The sequence below is a fragment of the Armigeres subalbatus genome, chromosome 3 (assembly GCF_024139115.2).
Source record: "Armigeres subalbatus isolate Guangzhou_Male chromosome 3, GZ_Asu_2, whole genome shotgun sequence".
Taxonomy (NCBI): Eukaryota; Metazoa; Arthropoda; class Insecta; order Diptera; family Culicidae; genus Armigeres; species Armigeres subalbatus.
Window position 1 is genome coordinate 240,517,286 of NC_085141.1, and position 17,028 is coordinate 240,534,313.

At 36.8% G+C, this 17,028-nt stretch overlaps 1 protein-coding gene across 8 annotated transcripts in view; it reads right to left on the bottom strand.

Annotated features, from left to right (window-relative positions):
* Positions 1–1,739: 1,739 nt before the first annotated feature.
* LOC134221273 (mucin-5AC-like) overlaps positions 1,740–17,028 on the bottom strand; it is a 351,796-nt gene continuing 336,507 nt past the window's right edge. For all 8 annotated transcript variants that reach the window (XM_062700475.1, XM_062700474.1, XM_062700471.1 and 5 more), the window contains one exon: positions 1,740–5,272. In XM_062700475.1, the coding sequence (XP_062556459.1) occupies positions 3,106–5,229 (2,124 nt within the window). In that variant the 5' untranslated portion in view covers positions 5,230–5,272 and the 3' untranslated portion in view covers positions 1,740–3,105. The remainder of the gene's footprint in view (positions 5,273–17,028) is intronic.

The window sequence follows — 17,028 nt, forward strand, 5'->3', positions numbered from 1 at the left end:
TCTTCATTAGCGTTACATCCTCCACTGGGAAATTTTCGCCTCGTAGCTCAGTATTCATCAAGCACTTCCACAGTAATAAACTGCGAGGTTTCTACGCCATGTTACCTTTTTTGCATTTGTATATCATGAGGCTAACACGATACTTTTATGCCCAGGGAAGTCGAAAAGATGTCCAAGCCGAAAATATCCTGGACTAGACCGGGAATCGTACCCAGCCGATTACATTGAAATAAAACTTCAATTATAAAATTTACTTGAAAATTGAAACTTACCTTAAGGACGAGCATTCCGGAATCGAAAACTAAATGCACTCGAGTTTTCAAAGGCACACCATTCAAAACGGAAGCAACGCACAACTGCCAATTTTTTTTTATTATTCTACGCATGCTGCGATGCTTAACAGTAGAGGTGAACCAGCCAAGAGCTGAAAGCCTCTTTAATAAAGAAGAAAAAAAAAGATGCTTAAAAGCTGATGGTGTGCCCTGGAAAACGCGAGTGAATTCGTTTTGGTTTCCGGGAGGCTTGTCCTTAAATCCAGATTGATCCACCCAGTAATAGTGTTATGGAAATTGGGCACGTGACCCACTAAATCGAACATTTTCTCTGAAATTTAATTTTATACGCCATTTTTTTTATTTTCCTAGAATTACTTAGTCATTTTCGATTTTTTTAGAAATCTAGAATTTTTCTTTACAAATTCTAATAGGTATACGAAAATTCTATTTTAAATTCCTGTAAAATTTTATTCTTAAATTCCTTTGGAAAATCGTTCCAAAAATCTGTTTTCATTTGGAAATTTGTTCGAGAATTCTTCTGAAATATCTCCAGGATTTTCTTTGATATTTTTTTCTGAAAATCTTTCAGAAATTATTTCCACTCTAGGAATTTTTTCTACTCTCCAAGAATAATTTAGAAAATCGCGTCATTAATGCGTTTTGATATTCCTCCAGGGATTCCTTCGGAAAGAATTATTTCGGAAATTAATTTGGAATATTTTTTCCGGTGATTTATAAAAGAATGAAATAGGAAATCCTAAAGGAATTTTCCGAAGGGCTTCTAACGGGAAAGTCGAAAGAATTTTCAGATGAAATTTACGAAAGAACTTTTGAAGTAGCTAATCTTTGAATGATCCCTGAAATAATTTCTGAATTATTTTCTAGTGGAATATCCGAAGGTCTTATGCAATTTCTAATTAATTCCAAAGAAATTACTCAGTGAAATTTCAAGACAATTCCAAGATTTTTTTTTCTAGAGTTTCGGAAGGGATTTCTTAATGAACTACTTGACGAATTTGTTTGAAAAAATAATAAAATAATTGCTAATGCAATTCATTGAAAAAATGAAGCAGTTCCTAATTTGATTTCGGCAGGAATTCATAAAGCAATTTCCAATGTAATTCTTCAGAGGAATTCTTCTAAAGAAATTTAAAAAGAAAACAGTTCCGTAGGTAGGTATTCTTGGAGGAATTTCTAAAAGAATTTCGGAAGAAAACCCGAATATAATTTGTAAAGGAATTCTTAGAAGAATTTCTGAAGGAGTTTCTTGAGGAACTTCTAGGAAATTTCGAAAGGTATTTCCAAAAATAACTTTTAGAAGTCGTAATCCTTGAACTCCGATTCCATGACTCTAGGAATCCTGAAAAGAATTATGACATTGTGAAAATAGTCTATAAAATAAATGAATAAATAATGTCTTATCTGGAGAGTCATCATCGACCAAGCAGAAAGCAGAACTCACAATTTCATTCATCAAATAGTTTTCCGATCAACGTAGAAACTGGCAGCTACCGATCGTTAGTTTATTTTTCAGTAAACTCATTCCATGCTCGACATTCGTTCCGATAGTGCTTTAAATTTGTGATGATTTGCATCGTTGCGCGTCGAGGGTTGCTAGTACAAGTACATGCTTGTGTACAATCTAATGTTACAATAATTAGTTATTATATAATACATAGTGAAACTTTTGGCAATTATTGCAATAATTTTGTGTGTTGGCTTGTTACGCTGATTCCACTTCGGCACCATGTGCGGGCGTTTGTAGTTTGTTACGTTTGGCAATTACAGTGAACATTTGTGCTCTAGCTTCTCAACACTAGTCAAGTTAAATTAAACATTTGCCTAATGTTCGCAGGGGAACAATATGCACACTAAAACATTTATTTTCCCGCGAGTACTAATGCCGGTTAGATCTGTTTGCAGGAGATTCGCTTTCCTTAAGTATATTTACAGGTAGCGGATCCGTTCGTTCGTCAAGTAGCGTTGGGTGTGCACAAGGGAAGGATTTTTGGATAGCTCTTGCATAATTTTTATATGATAAAAACATGCAAAACACGCAATCTAATAAATAACGGTGATGATTTCTACTTGCGTTCCATTTAAAACATTAATTTTTCACTTTTTTGGCACATACATACATGTAGGTATTTTTTGTCACGATATTCACGTTTTGATTTGTTTTCCATGGACACTAATGAGTGGTTGTTTGGGGCTTTGCGCTAAACATTAGATTATTTAGACATAATTGATAACAGTTTCTTTTTGATATTTTTTTTATTTGAGAGACTTTACAACATATTAAAACTGGAAGAAACGGATAGTGGATATGTACAGTATAAGGGAAATGCTATAACTACAATAAACAAGGATAGAATGGGCCTCCTAATTGAAATAGTTTAACATGCTGAAATGTGAGGAATCACCTAAAAAACATACGATTTCCACATTTTATCAGTTACTTGATAAAGCAAAATCAACACAATAGAAAGTGAGTAAATGGCGTTTTGATTTTCGTGCCAAAAGAAGATACTTTTAAGAGCTAAAAATACTCCTTTCGAAGGGATTACAAACAAAGGGGTAAAATATCACAGTTGCAACGCAATTTGTCATGAAATAAACATAAAATACTCGTTTAAAAAAAGGTGAATATAGCACTCCTCACATTTCCCTGGCTTGTGTGCGTGCTTCCTTAGGGGGGGTATGGTGGGGATCCTTGACTTCTTGAATCGTTGTACCTCTAGTTATTTTGTTTTGTCTATACACATTTTCGTTTCAATTAAATAATACTTAAAGCTGAGAGAAAGAGAGACCGAGACTATCGCTGGTGACTTTATCTTTTGTGGTTAAGCTGACGGGCGTTCATCACCTTGTAGACGTCCTGCGACGATACTTCCTTGTAAAAGTTCTCGCTGGGGCTCCTGGAGTTGCCTCTGGGTGACACCGACGACGGAGCTGTGCTGCCCCCAGACGACGTGGCTCGCCATCGGTTGGAGTTACTGTTGGTGTTGGTGAGGCTTGACGTAGTCAGAGACTGATCCCGTACGAGGGGCATCCGTGACCAGAACCGTAGCAACATCGGCTTTTGACCGGTTTGGTCTACCTCCCAGCCAGAGGGAAGCCACCAGAACGGAGGTCGCTGAGTTGTACTGTCTGGAGTTTTCTTTGGGAAGATATCGGGAATCCGATTGACGTGGTGAGTGACCCGATTGGACACCGATCCAGGAAACCGAACTGCCCCGTTATTACTAGAAGCAGCAGCTATTTGGTCTTCGTCTCTGGTTGGGAAACGAATCCTCGAGTTGCTGCCCACAGTCTGCTGGTGTCGTTGTTTATTCTCAGCGACAATTTCGTTGATTATCTTCAGTTGATCGACATAGTTGTTAGTTGGGGTGGTTGTTAAAGTGGGAAATGTTGTTAATGGGATGTTTGATGCTGGCAAGTGATGGTAGACGAAACGGTTATTAGTGTCCAATGTTTCACGGAGCGTATCTTTCTGTTCTTGGCGATGAATATTGTCGCGAATTCTTTTATCATCTTCGGTATCGTTGATGATCAAGAGCGGAGCATCGGTAGAGCGTTTCGGAATAGCAGCGGTCGTTGTTTCTGGTGTAGCTCTGGTGGTACGTTCTTGCTGGGTGTAACTGGCAACTATAAATGGTGGTGGGGTGGCACCTGGTGGACTATACCATTTGGTTCTCACAGGTGTTACAATCTGAACAGGTTTGGGCGATGCAAAAGTTCTTCTGGTTGGGAAAGCCGGGATCGCCACTTTTGTAGTAGCTGTTTCACGCGTCGTGCCTTCTGAGCTCTCTGTTGTGGTTCTTTCTACTGACATAGTGGATCCCGTACTTGGTGTTATGAGATCAACCTCAAAATCAGACATATCAGTTGAAGGTAGATCAGTGGTGGTAGATCCCGATGGTTCTAGAAGAAAGGACTCTTCAGCCAGTTCTGTTTTCAGAGTCTCGATGTCCTCATCCGAGGAATCATTGGAACTAGCTGGAGTTGTTGAGGCCATCGAACTTTCACTGGTTAGATACGGATCCGTCGGATTGATTGTTGTGGTCATGAATGATTCTGTGGTTGATGTGCCGAACTCGTCTACAACAGTGCTAGTAGCTGTAGAGGCAATGTCAGTGAAACTACTTGTAACAGTGCTAGTGCTAGATAGCTCGACAGTTTCTGCATCATCATTATCCACTGTCGTGGCAGTTGGAACAGCAGATGTAGAGGATAGTACAATATTCTGAACAACTGTTCCTTTCTTACTGTCCACTTCGACTCTACTCGAAAGCGTTCCATTTGGTAAACTTTCGAAGGCAAGAAACGAAATATCGGTATGACTTTCTGCCGCGGTTTGATCCATAGGGTCTCTGCTCGATTCGGTTCGAAATGTCGACTGAGTGTCAGCCTTCATTGTTGAAGATTGTTTCAATCCATCCGCTCTGATATTGGAGGGTATCTCTACCACAGAACCATCATAGAACCCGTCCTCGGGTAGAAGTTGTGAAGCGGGCTGTTCAGCAGGCAACTCTATACTGAGTGGTAGGTTCACCTGGAATGGTCCCGACGAATCGTAATAGTCGTAGTCAGTGTCCGTGTCGGTATTCGGTGACCCATTACCATTCCCAAGTATGCTTTGCAGTTTGGTCACCAATATATCTGCTGGATTGATGTGCACTACCTGAATGCATTTTCCATCGTAATCCAGTTTGCTGTTGGGTGGGCAGAGCGAGTTGTTGAAACCGACTATTTGAGGTGCGATGAAGATGGATCGGTCGGATTTTTTCTTCGCTTTGCCGCCAATTCCCACGTCCCATGTCAAATGGTCCGGGCTGTTGTCCAGGGGTTTCGACGTAATTGGCAAACCGTTCGCCAGAGCCTGCATACAGGTGCAGTAACAGAGCAGAGTAAGCGCCAGGGAGGACATTGTTAATTTAGCTCTCTTTTTCATTGTTCCGGTCGGACGAGGACTCACTGCATTTTCAGCAGGCAATCTGCAAATAGAACGGAGGACAAAAAGAACACGTTAGAAAACAGCGGAAGTTTGCTTTCCGAAGCGAGCATTTGCGATGATTGCAACTCTACGCAAATGGACTCTTTCGGCTTTATGGGCAGAGAGTTCAATCGGTGGGAAATTTTTCGGGGATTCTTTTCAACTGAGTTGGAATGAAATGTGCACTGTAGGCATTTCCGTTACGATTTGTTCGGAAATTGCTTCAGGCTAGGATGAATGGATGTGTTTTCTGTCATTTTTGAGAGCATGTTTGAAGTCTCATTCTTATGCTAAGTTTAGACAAAAGACAAGTGAATTGCACAAGTCGCTTGAATTCAACGCGAATTGAATTCTAAGTACTTTCATTCATCAGATTTGAACGAAATGAATGTTGAACATGTTTCCATAACTTTAGAAAGTTTGACAAAAAGGATCATGAAAGTCATGAATAGGTTATTTGTGAGCAATAAAAATGTCTTACGTGTCCCATGTACATTGAAAACCGTCATCCTGTGCTCAATAAATCTGTTAGCCAATTTTTTTAAAATTATTTAGGCTGTGTGGCAGTTTCTTAAGTGGTTGGGGTTCTGCCAAATCACACCAAGCGCCAATGAAAAATTTCCAATTGTATTGCCAAAGTTTTCGTGTAACAGATTCATTTGATCATAAATCGCATCGGACATCGTTCAACGCCATAACTGAGGATATCCTACAACAAATGTACGCATGATTTGACATAAAATACTTTTCGTTTTCCTTTTGCGAACAAAATATCACAAGTCAGTCAATTGGTGCGGTTTGGCTGAACCCCGACCAAGTGACGGTGCCATAATAGGGAACATGAGCAGACTTGAACTTCTTTTCTCATTTCCAATCTATTACAGCTAAAAATAAATCAATTTACGCGGTTTTTGCACAGATTCTCTGAAAAACATATAATTTAACTGAACCGGTTTTTTGAGAAAGTGCATAGGGTGGGTGTACCAATTGTTGCCATACATAAGAACAACTATTTAAAAAAAAATAAGTAAAAGGCATGTGGGTGGACTTTATATATCAAGCGAAAGGTTTTACTTTCTGCTCCTTAGAACAGCTGTGAAAACCACAATAAAATTTATTAAAATCCTCAAAATTGATTAATCCATAATAGGAACGCATGCACCAATTGTGGCACTATTCTTAATTTTGGTTCCTTATTTGGCAAATCCCATTGCTTTCTTATGGGATTGGCCAAATAGGGACCACTAGTGCGACAACTGGTGCAAAGGACGTCAAAAATTAAGCAAAATCAATTTTTACAATTATGCTTTGCTTGTTTTGGAGGAGATCAAAGGTTTTATCGTATCATATGAATATGCTTTATCGATATGAATTTGGTCTGCGGTGATTTAATTGGCCATTTGGCATATAAAGCACTAGAGCGACAACTGGTGCTATAGCCACGACTGGTACATCTAGCCTATTTGAAATTGTTGGCCAAAATTAGATTTTCATGTATTCTGAATCCTCGTCCAAAATTACGTACATATTCTGACAACAAAAACGAAAAACTAAGTTTGTTGGGGCATGTATGAAATTCTGTTTGTTTGTTTGAGAAGCTACATATGTACACGCATTTTGAACAGCAATTATGGAGAACTGCTTGCAGTTTTCGAACTGGAAGTGCTCCAGGAAGCTAAGTTTTGCCAAAAACTATTGATCTGTATCGAACAAATGAAAAGATTCGGTGTCAATTTGTTTAAAAACAGTTTTTTCTTGCTATCTTGGAATTGTGTAAAATGGATGTATGCGGTTTCTCAAACAAATTATTCAAATGGTTTTTGTTATTGCTATACAACGGATTTTTGAAGTGTTGTCAAAAATCAAATTTTGAAATATTCCAATAACTTTCTTTGATAAAAGTAAAAAGATGCTATCTAATTTATGGAATATTTTTCTTTCAAAATATGTTGATTTTTAGACTTGGTTTGATAATTCATGAACGAGCTCTGTGCTGAAATTCGACAGTGATGTAATCATAGAATTTAGGGACAAATGATCCCTTTTTCATTACCTACCCTACTTACTGATTATTTTTTTTCTACCCGACTCTTCTTGATGATTGTTTAAATTTATAAAAAAAACTAGTCACCTGAAAACACAAGATCGTTTTTCATATTTATGGCTTTGTGCTATGAAGAATAATAGGATTTGGTCAATGTTAAGAGATGTTATTAAAATTTTGCGTGGACACTAAACAGATCTCTAGGAGGATCCAAAAGCAGTCCAATAAAATTAATACTTACGGATGTCAATCTAATAAAGATAGTCGCTACATAATAATCGTTTGTCTAACTACTACTTTGATTCTCGGTAAAACAGGGCGTTCAAGCCTCTTCATCTAGAGTGTCCATTCAAAAACAGTTTTCAGATTCACGGTTTTTCCCGATTGGTGAAAATGATACTAAAATATCATAACAACGGATCTAAACAAGAAATTATCTAATTTTTATGTTTGTTTTATTAGGGGGGGACTAGGAAGCTTTTAGACCCGTTTAGTCACATGCGGAATCGAATACATTAGAATCCACAATAATAACATTCCACTAAAAAGCTGAAATATTTTTTCTGAATAATTTCTTGTGGGTTCTAATACAAAAACAGTTCAAAAACACTTTCTTAAATCGATCTTACCTAGTGTTAAAATTTGCTTTTCAAGTTTGTTGATTCATGCCGATTTTTCAAAACATTTGATGTTTCAAAATTTTCATCCAATATTAGAATTTTCAAAGTTAGTCCGATACAAATATTTAAAAACTATTTTGTCTCCCCCCTTCGGATTTTCTTGCCAAAAAATAATATTTTGAGAAGGCAACTTTATTTTCAACAACTTTATTATTCGGATAATTTTGAGGATTTTCAAAACATTCTTTAACAAATCCGAGGAGTTTTTTTTAATTTTTTTTTTAATTTTTATTTTTTTTTATTATACCCTCCCCCTCTTGACATTTGGGAGACCAGTAGGACCAAATGTTAATTAAATATTTGTAACAGCCTTATGGAACTTATTTTTTATTTTTTATGTAAAAAGTTGGAGAAAGATTCTGGATTGAAAAATCCATAAATTAATTATTATTAATTAAAATTTTCTCTATTCAGCTGTTCAAGTTCACCCACAGTCTTCTAATGAATCCTTCAAATTCCTTTTAGATTAGTCGGTTTCATGAAAAAAAAACATCAGAATTAATTTATCATAATTTGAAACTTTTGAAGATATTCATCAATAAGTTCCATTAGAAACTCTTGAGAATGCCTTGCTCTTCGGGTTCCTCGAGAAATTTCCTCATTAATTTCTAGCAACTGGTTCAGGCCCCGGATGAAGATCTTTCAATTTATGCTGTGATTCACTTGTGTATAAGTAGTTGTTTGGGCGTTCCAAAATTGACGACAAACAGCTCAGATGTAAGAGCAATATCTGACGACAAATGATGATGTTAGAGCAATATAATCCACCTAATCAAATAATAAAACTCGACATGATTTACAAATAATACTTAACTTAAAAAGCGATCAAAACTAAAATTTAAATTATTTTGAAAAAAAGTTCTGGTTTTTAATAAATCCACAGACACGTTGAGATGTCCGTCAAAAATTTGTTTGATCTTAACAGGTCAGGAGGACTATTCGTACTTCCTTTTAAGCTATCACTATTATTTTAAGCTTAATTTGTAAAGGAAAGGGATAGCCTTATAATTATGAAACTGTCAGAAATGCAATGAGGAAATAAATTCAAGAGAATAGATTTCAAATATAACTAACATACTAGTGAGTCGTGATAAGTTAGTAACAACATTAGAAACCATGAAATACTCACGATGCTTAAAAAAATTTCCCATAATTGGGGGGTTGCGATATTTGTAAACTATGTTTCATACATTTTGCATTATTAATTTAATTTAATATAATTTAAATTATATTTTTAATATAATTTAATATAATTATTTAAGACATTACAAGAAAAAAAAGTTCATAACTTTAGCAATGAATGTTGATGATGCGATCGAAAGTTCAATTTCCCGAAAGGCTTCACGATTTATCGCATTTTTCCCGTTCTTTCCGGTCGGGCCCAATTCCTGTTTTTTCCCGGTTTTCCCGACTGTATGGACACCCTGCTGATAATATGTTTATCTAGCATAACATCTACATTCTACAAATGTCTGTGATAGGTTCCACAAATTTGCTTCGAAATTTTATCTTTGTAAAGGGTAGTCCGGACTTCAAAATTATTGTGCAAAAAGATAGAAGATTTGTCAAGTCGAGTCAAGTACGAGACACTGGAGACGGCCTTACAGTTGAGGTCGGAATACATATCTTTAAAGATTACAACGGGGTTGAATTAAATGGAATAGTACTAAACTTATCTTTAACATGTTTCAATCACCGCTTAATTGATCTTTCGAACTTGAATTGATTGTTTTCGATGGAATAAACTCATCTTAAGACAGCTGTTGAACTATTCCAAGTTCAAGCTAGCATGTATATATCTTTGATATATTACAAGTTGATTATAAATCACGAATTTTGTAGTGATTTTAAATCTTTTTTGTTTCATCCAAGGTAATATGCATTTCAACATTTATTTGGCATATAAAAAATTCAGGAAATCATCTTGGAATTCTGCCAGAATGATGAGCATGATGACCGTGCAATTCGAATTTGCTACTCCTTGATAGGCCAGAACAATCGCAATTGCACAGAGAGCCAATGGATGGAAGCATGAGCAGTGTTGGTGGAAACTCAAATTCTCAAATCTCACCTACGATTCAAATCAAGCGCAAGGCAAACCTCACGAGACTCATTGCCCAGAGAATCGTCCATGATTCGACTCACGATTTGCATCATTGCGTGTTCTTCTTCGTTAAATTGATCAGAATAACTTTCTTTGCTTAAAACAAATCCATACGTAAACATAAAACACGCTTCGGTTGGGTATTGACACTTGGAGCGAAATCATTTTTCAGCGAATGAGCGAAACGATGAAAAGCTCATGCGCGATGCTCTACCAACGCTGAGCATGAGATTTGCTCTCCAACCTCAATGTGCACAGTCCAAGAGCTCTAGTATTTTAAATGGTCGATAACAACGCTGGTCACTTCCTCGCGGCCTATCCGGGATGAGAAGGAATTGATGATCCAATCACTCGCCCACTGCAAGCCGAGAACACCTCTGCACTCGCCGTGAGTTCATGTGGAATTTTATTGGAATCTGGAGGTTAGGTTCTATGGCAGAGGTTCGTCTTGGTTAACGGGTTGCCAATGTGATAGTAATGAAAGGGTGGTGTATTCTAATTGGATGCCGAAACGAGCTTTTTCGCTCATTTCGAATTCTAAATGATACCTGCTAGAACTAGTCAAGTTGTTGGTTTTAGGATAAAAGATGGAAACGGAATGAAAGCCCATTTCTAGTTCTAACGATTGCTAGAACATGAGAAATATGTGGGAAGGTATAAAGTAGGATATATGGAACGGACCTGGGATTGAACCCACGACCTCCTGCGGATGAGCCATAAGTGGTAGCCATATGATCACCAAGCCCGTTTCTGGGAAAATATCTTGGAATTCTTTCAGAACTACAAAAATAAATATCTTGTAATTTTTAAAACTTTAAAAATCTGCGATTTCAACAATGGAAACATTTAAGTAGGGAGCGATTCCCCAGTGCCGTACACATAAGCCATGTAACGAAAAACTCTTTAAGCATCCGGATTATATTTACTTGTATAGCATATACACAAAATATGATCATTAATTATCCATACAAATTATATTTGATCGTCAGAACACGTTTTTGGACGATGTATTTTGATGATGAATTTTGTTGAAAATTTTCACGGTTCAGAAAAGTGTCAGAAGTAAAGACATCATTTAGAATAGTAATATTTTTCACTTGCTTCAAGTTGTAGATATTGAATCTATGACAAAAGGTCGAAAGACAAAAGGTCGAAAGGACAAAACGTCGAAAGACAAAATGTCGAAAGACAAAAGGTCGGAAGGACAAAAGGTCGAAAGGACAAAAGGTCGAAAGGACAAAACGTCGAAAGGACAAAAGGTCGAAAGGGACAAAAGGTCGAAAAGGACAAAAGGCCGAAAGGGACAAAAGGTCGAAAAGGACAAAAGGTCGATCAAGAACAAGCTGATAACAAGTTTTGTGTATTCCAAAGGAATTTGTGAAATGCATTTAAATTCAAGCAGAAATTACATACTTATCACATTAATCAAAGTTGAAGAATGAGCCATTTTCAAAGAAGGAGTAATGACTATGAAACAATATTAAGAATATCTAGATAGTTCTGTTAGAGATAAAAAAGATCGTTGAAATAAAACCTGTATTGCACAAGACAGAGTTGTCCTATACAGTTTGCAAAAATATTGCTCTTTTATTTTTCACCATTTTTAATAATTAAATCATCCATCTAATCCATTAAAACATCCATCTATTAGTTGTACTCACTGAATGAATTTTATCTAATTGTTAAAAATAGTGAAAAATAAAAGAGCAGATTTTTTGCCACCTGTGTAGGCCAACTCTGTTGCGAGATTGATTCTTTCCGTTTCAGTTTCTTGTCTATTTCGACCTTTTGTCCCTTTCGTCTTTTTGATCTTATTGACATTTTTTTCTTTCGACCTTTTGTCCCGTTCGACGTTTTGTCCTTTCGACCTTTTGTCCCGTCCGACGTTTTGTTCTTTCGACCTTTTGTCCCTTTCGACCTTTTGTCCTTTTCGACCTTTTGTCCCTTCGACCTTTTGTCTTTCGACGTTTTGTCTTTCGACCTTTTGTCCTTTCGACCTTTTGTCTTTCGACCTTTTGTCCCTAACCCGTAGATATTAACACGTGTTAGTAGAGCTTATTTGACTCACCAGCTCAATTTCTTACTCCCTACATTTTAAATGACATCTTCAAATTTTATTTCTGCTTATTTTTATGGTTTTCTGATACTTCATCAAGAAGAAATAATTGACCGGTACAAAGAATAATCGCATGAAAAAACTCACTGTCCGGACCCGGAAGACAGCTACCGGATACAAAAATTGATTTTGCACCATAGTTACATTATATATCTAACAAATCATGAGAGCTATTTGAAATATGACTAATATTGACCATCTCGACATAATCAGAATGCATTCGATTGATTTTCATTTTGTTGATTCAAATTTTCTAATATTAGGTGAAACATCTGTTTTTTTTTACATTTTTGTTAAAATTCAAATTTTGTACAAAGTTTAGAACATGAGGATCTGTTAGAATATCAGAAGTTAAAGAACTTTTCAATAGCTTTCTTTTGTACTATATAAGATGATGGATAACATAATCGATGGATAACATGGACGTGGACGACGACGATGCCATTAACTTTCCTGATCTTCGTGCCAATCCTGCCGAGATAGCCGAAATTACTTCACTTCGAGGTTGAAGCAAATGCCTCTCAACTTTGCAAATTAACGATGACTTAGGGTAACCAACTTGATTTGGACCCCTACACATTTTGGATCCTCCTGGGCGACATTTTTCTGATTTCTGAACTCTAAACAATGCCGCTGCTAATTCCCCCATTGGCTTCAGGAAATTAATATTGTATACATCACTGAAAATCTCAGAACGTACACAATAAGTTTTTGTCGAAATTGTAAATTTAAAACGCAGGAATCTTCTCATTGATGCATGCCAATCAAAAGATAAGACTTGGATTCGGCTCAATTGACCAGTAAAATTAGAAATTCCACTTTGCAGAGGCTAAATTGGGGGTGTCCAAAATATGTTGCACTGTTCAAAACAAAGAATATTTTCATTTCAGAAAATGGGAAATTTTACTGATTTATCAATAACTGAAGCTCATTTCGAATTTCTATTTCATAAATAAGACTTTCATCTTTGAAATGGTGTCATTTCCGACCATATCGAACCTGTATTTCAATATATATAAACATATATTGGGATGTACTTCTTCTAGGGGTCCAAAATAGGACAGTTACCCTAATTCGGAGTTAGTTTTTTATTTTAAAATTTGGAACTACCATTACTGGTGGGTGGGAATGAATGGAAAAATAAAAAAAATAAACTTTTATTTTTCGGTGTCATTATTTTTTTGTGGATAAATGAAAATGTATGTTTTCTGATTAAAAGTATTTAACTTTCAGTGGACCATTTCCATTTGACAGGTTTACAATGAGTTTTTGAAAGTATAAACTTTTAATTTAAGAAGATCGTACAACTTTTCAATAGACGGTTACCTTACTTTTGTCTTGAACATACCGAACTCTCTACGAAAAAGAAACAACGCTACTTTTTATTTAAATCAATGTTTTCTCAATGTCACTAATGATATTTCATTGTGTGAAAATACAATATCATTATTACTATTTAATTGAAATTTTATAAGATACCTTATAACGGATGGCAACTAAAAAATTGGGTGACTTCAATACTTTTCTTTCAGAATAGTAATTCTTTTACAGAAATATGACTTTATGTGAATGAATCCTTAGAATTGTCACACACACGGTCGAACATTTTAAACGTGAAAATGTTCCGAAAACTGTCATAGCATTATTAGGTCTACTCAGTTCCATTGTATACAAAGGTGATTGTAAGGCCAAAGACGCGACGCAACTCGTAAGCAGGATCAGAAGCAGCATTCCAAAAATCGATGTGGTAGAACCGTACAGTGGTCATGTTATACCAGCAAGACTAAACTGCGCCGCACGGCGAACCACGGACCATATGCCAATATTCATTAATCTAAGTTTGAAGACTAAGGACAACTCTTTGTATAACATATATCAGATTGAACTGTACTTCTTTGTGTTTTTTTTTATCACGAGCCATTCTTTTCAATTTTTTAGTTGCCACCTGTTACAAAATACAGAGCATAAGGTGGTTGTACGTTGTATGTTTACGCAATATCTTAATGCATAATATAAAAAATAGGGTGCAATAATTGTTTTCCGGGTTTCGTTTAACTCACAGAACTCATGTGCTGATCAGCCATTTTTAGTATGTAAATCAACGGAAACACCGTGACTGTACACACTTCATCGCTACAATCTTCCCAGTTCAAAATCATCCACAACGATCTGCCGACGAGAGTATTCCGGGTCTCAATCGGCGAAGCGTGTTCAAATCCAGGGCAGCATTCTCAGGCACCTACTGTTCAGTGTTCACCTCGGACATGCGAGTACCTTCAGAAGGCGGTATTCTGTATCTTTTTGTAGATGACACTTCTCTGCTGAGCTAAGTATTATTTTTTGTTACACTTTATAAAAGGCAGGGGGAAGCGAATACAGCCTGGAATTTACGGAATTAGGAAACTTCGGTAGTATTGCTCTCGGTATTACAAATTGATTACAACGGAAGCAACGGAAATAGCTGAGAACTAGAATGGATAAATCTAAATCGTGTCAGAAACTATTCAAATTATTTTGTACTGCTCATCCAGATCGTCCAAAACAAGAACTGCAAAATGAGCGCAGAATCAAGCGTGCGGATGATTTGCAGCGGTCATTCGCTCTGGTGTTCTAAAAAGTTGTCACCAAATAAAAGATGCAGTATTAAGCGCTTCTTTGAGAAGACGTCTTTAACGGAAGAAAAGGATGCATTTTCGAGAAATAGCGGTACAACTTCAGAGTCAGATTCGGGCAAGAAATCGAATCTGAATGGAGGATGTGACAAGCACCCACTTGTAGCGGAAACGGCAATCACTTTGTGATCCAAAGTGACAGTGCTGTGGAGTGTATTAGGTTACCCTAATCATATCAGTCCAACAGGACCTACAGGACCTACATATACGCTGATGTATTCAGCGATTGAAATATATACCTGAGTTCGACCTAATACTCGAAACGTGATAGTGGACATGGACTGTAAATATATGAAAAATTTAGATCGAAAAAAGTATTGGAGATAATCACTTCCTTCTGTGGGGTACGAAACCACGACCCCAGCGGGAAGGCTAGACACGTACTTTCCGAGAAAGCTTTTTTTTCCTACTAATTGATGTTCGAAACAAACATTTTGGTTCTATCTCCCTTTTCCCCATTAAAAAATACAGGCAAAAATACAAAAGATCCGCAATATGTAACCAAAACGTGCATTTTTTAAAACTTTGTGGAAGACGTCACTTCGATGAAAATTAAAACTGAAAAGCTATAATCAAAATATTGATTTTTTAGCGTCACCCTACCATATTATTTGAAATTATCATAACAAATGATACAAACGACGTACAACAATGGTTTCTTCAGCAAAGTGCTTCAAAATTAAATAAGGAACAACTTTGTAGAACATCGTACAATGCTAAAATTAGAAATATAGAAGTTAAAAAAATTATCTCAAAATGTGGGACCACCCTATTGCAACAAACTTCAAGTGGGAAGGCGCATTATTTCGCGGTTCTCTCTAAGTATATCTTGCGTCTAAGTATATCTTGCGGTCGTGTCTTGTACACAACCCTTCTGATTTTTCCCTAGTTTCTAGTTTTTCGTTTAAAATCGTATTTTATTGAACAACATCCACTGTGCCCTCAATTTTGTCACATTTAACAGCCGTGTTCGTTATGTTTTTGCTGCTATACAGTGTTTGTTATGTTTTGTGTTTGTTTGTTTATGCTGCTACTGGATTACCACCCACATTAGTGTTGGTGATTCTGGTTTTAGAGAACTCAATATTGAAATGCATTAAAAAGAACCTAGCCAGCAATTTATTTTCCTTTGAAATTTTCGATTATATTCATCTAATCCATGTTGTGCGCTCAATTTTGTACAAAAACAGTAAAAATTGTTTGCTAAATTTTGAGTGACATAATCAGCCAATCATCCCTTTGGGCGAAACAAATAAATACCGCCGATTACTTTCGATATCAAACGCGCGGGAAAAGAAAGAAAACACGCAAACTGCCGAAGAACGTGACGGATGTCATCGACGTCGCTGCCCGCCACAGGAAAAGTTGCCGAACCGGACTGTCCGGCCGGCACGGTGCGGCGTGGCAGTCCTCTGACATGGCATCTTGAAAGTGATTTTCTAGGTCAGAAAGTGAACGTTTTGCGCGGCGACGTCGTTCGAAATGCGGGTGCTTCTTCAACTTCGATTTCATTTGGGATGAAAAAATGACATCCGTCACCAGTAGTGACCAACTGCTGTTCGTTCACGCAATTTATATTGACTCTCCCGACGACTCTCCACCGTTCGTTGATTGCATGTCAACTGGTTGGACTGGTGTCAAATGCCGATAATATCGGGTTGCAGATTGTTGATAATGGCGACATGTAATGCAACGTACACACCAGTCAAGCAGTTTGACGAACATTGACTCCGCCCCCAAGAAAACGCTTCGGTTGCTGCTTTGTTTGAACGTGTGTGAAGTTGTTCGAACAACCATTTGACAGTTGGCAGCTCGGTTGGAAAAAATTAAAACGATCTCTCGCTTAACTTTTCAAAAGAACCTAAGTAACATTTTTTTTCATGATTTAATTTGAGTATTGCAATCAACAGATTAACATGAAATACGTTGATTGCATTATTCAGATTAAATCATGAAAAAAATGTTACTTAGGACCTTTTGAAAAGTTAAGCGAGATTTGATTTTGGTTTGAGTAGTCGGGGGTGGAGTCAAGGTTCGCCGAACATGTTTCAGCATTTGTAGTGAAGTTGCACAAACCCCCATATATTTCTTGATGGTTGGTGCTCAAGTTGGCGCTTCGGTCGTTCGTGTGTGATATTGTT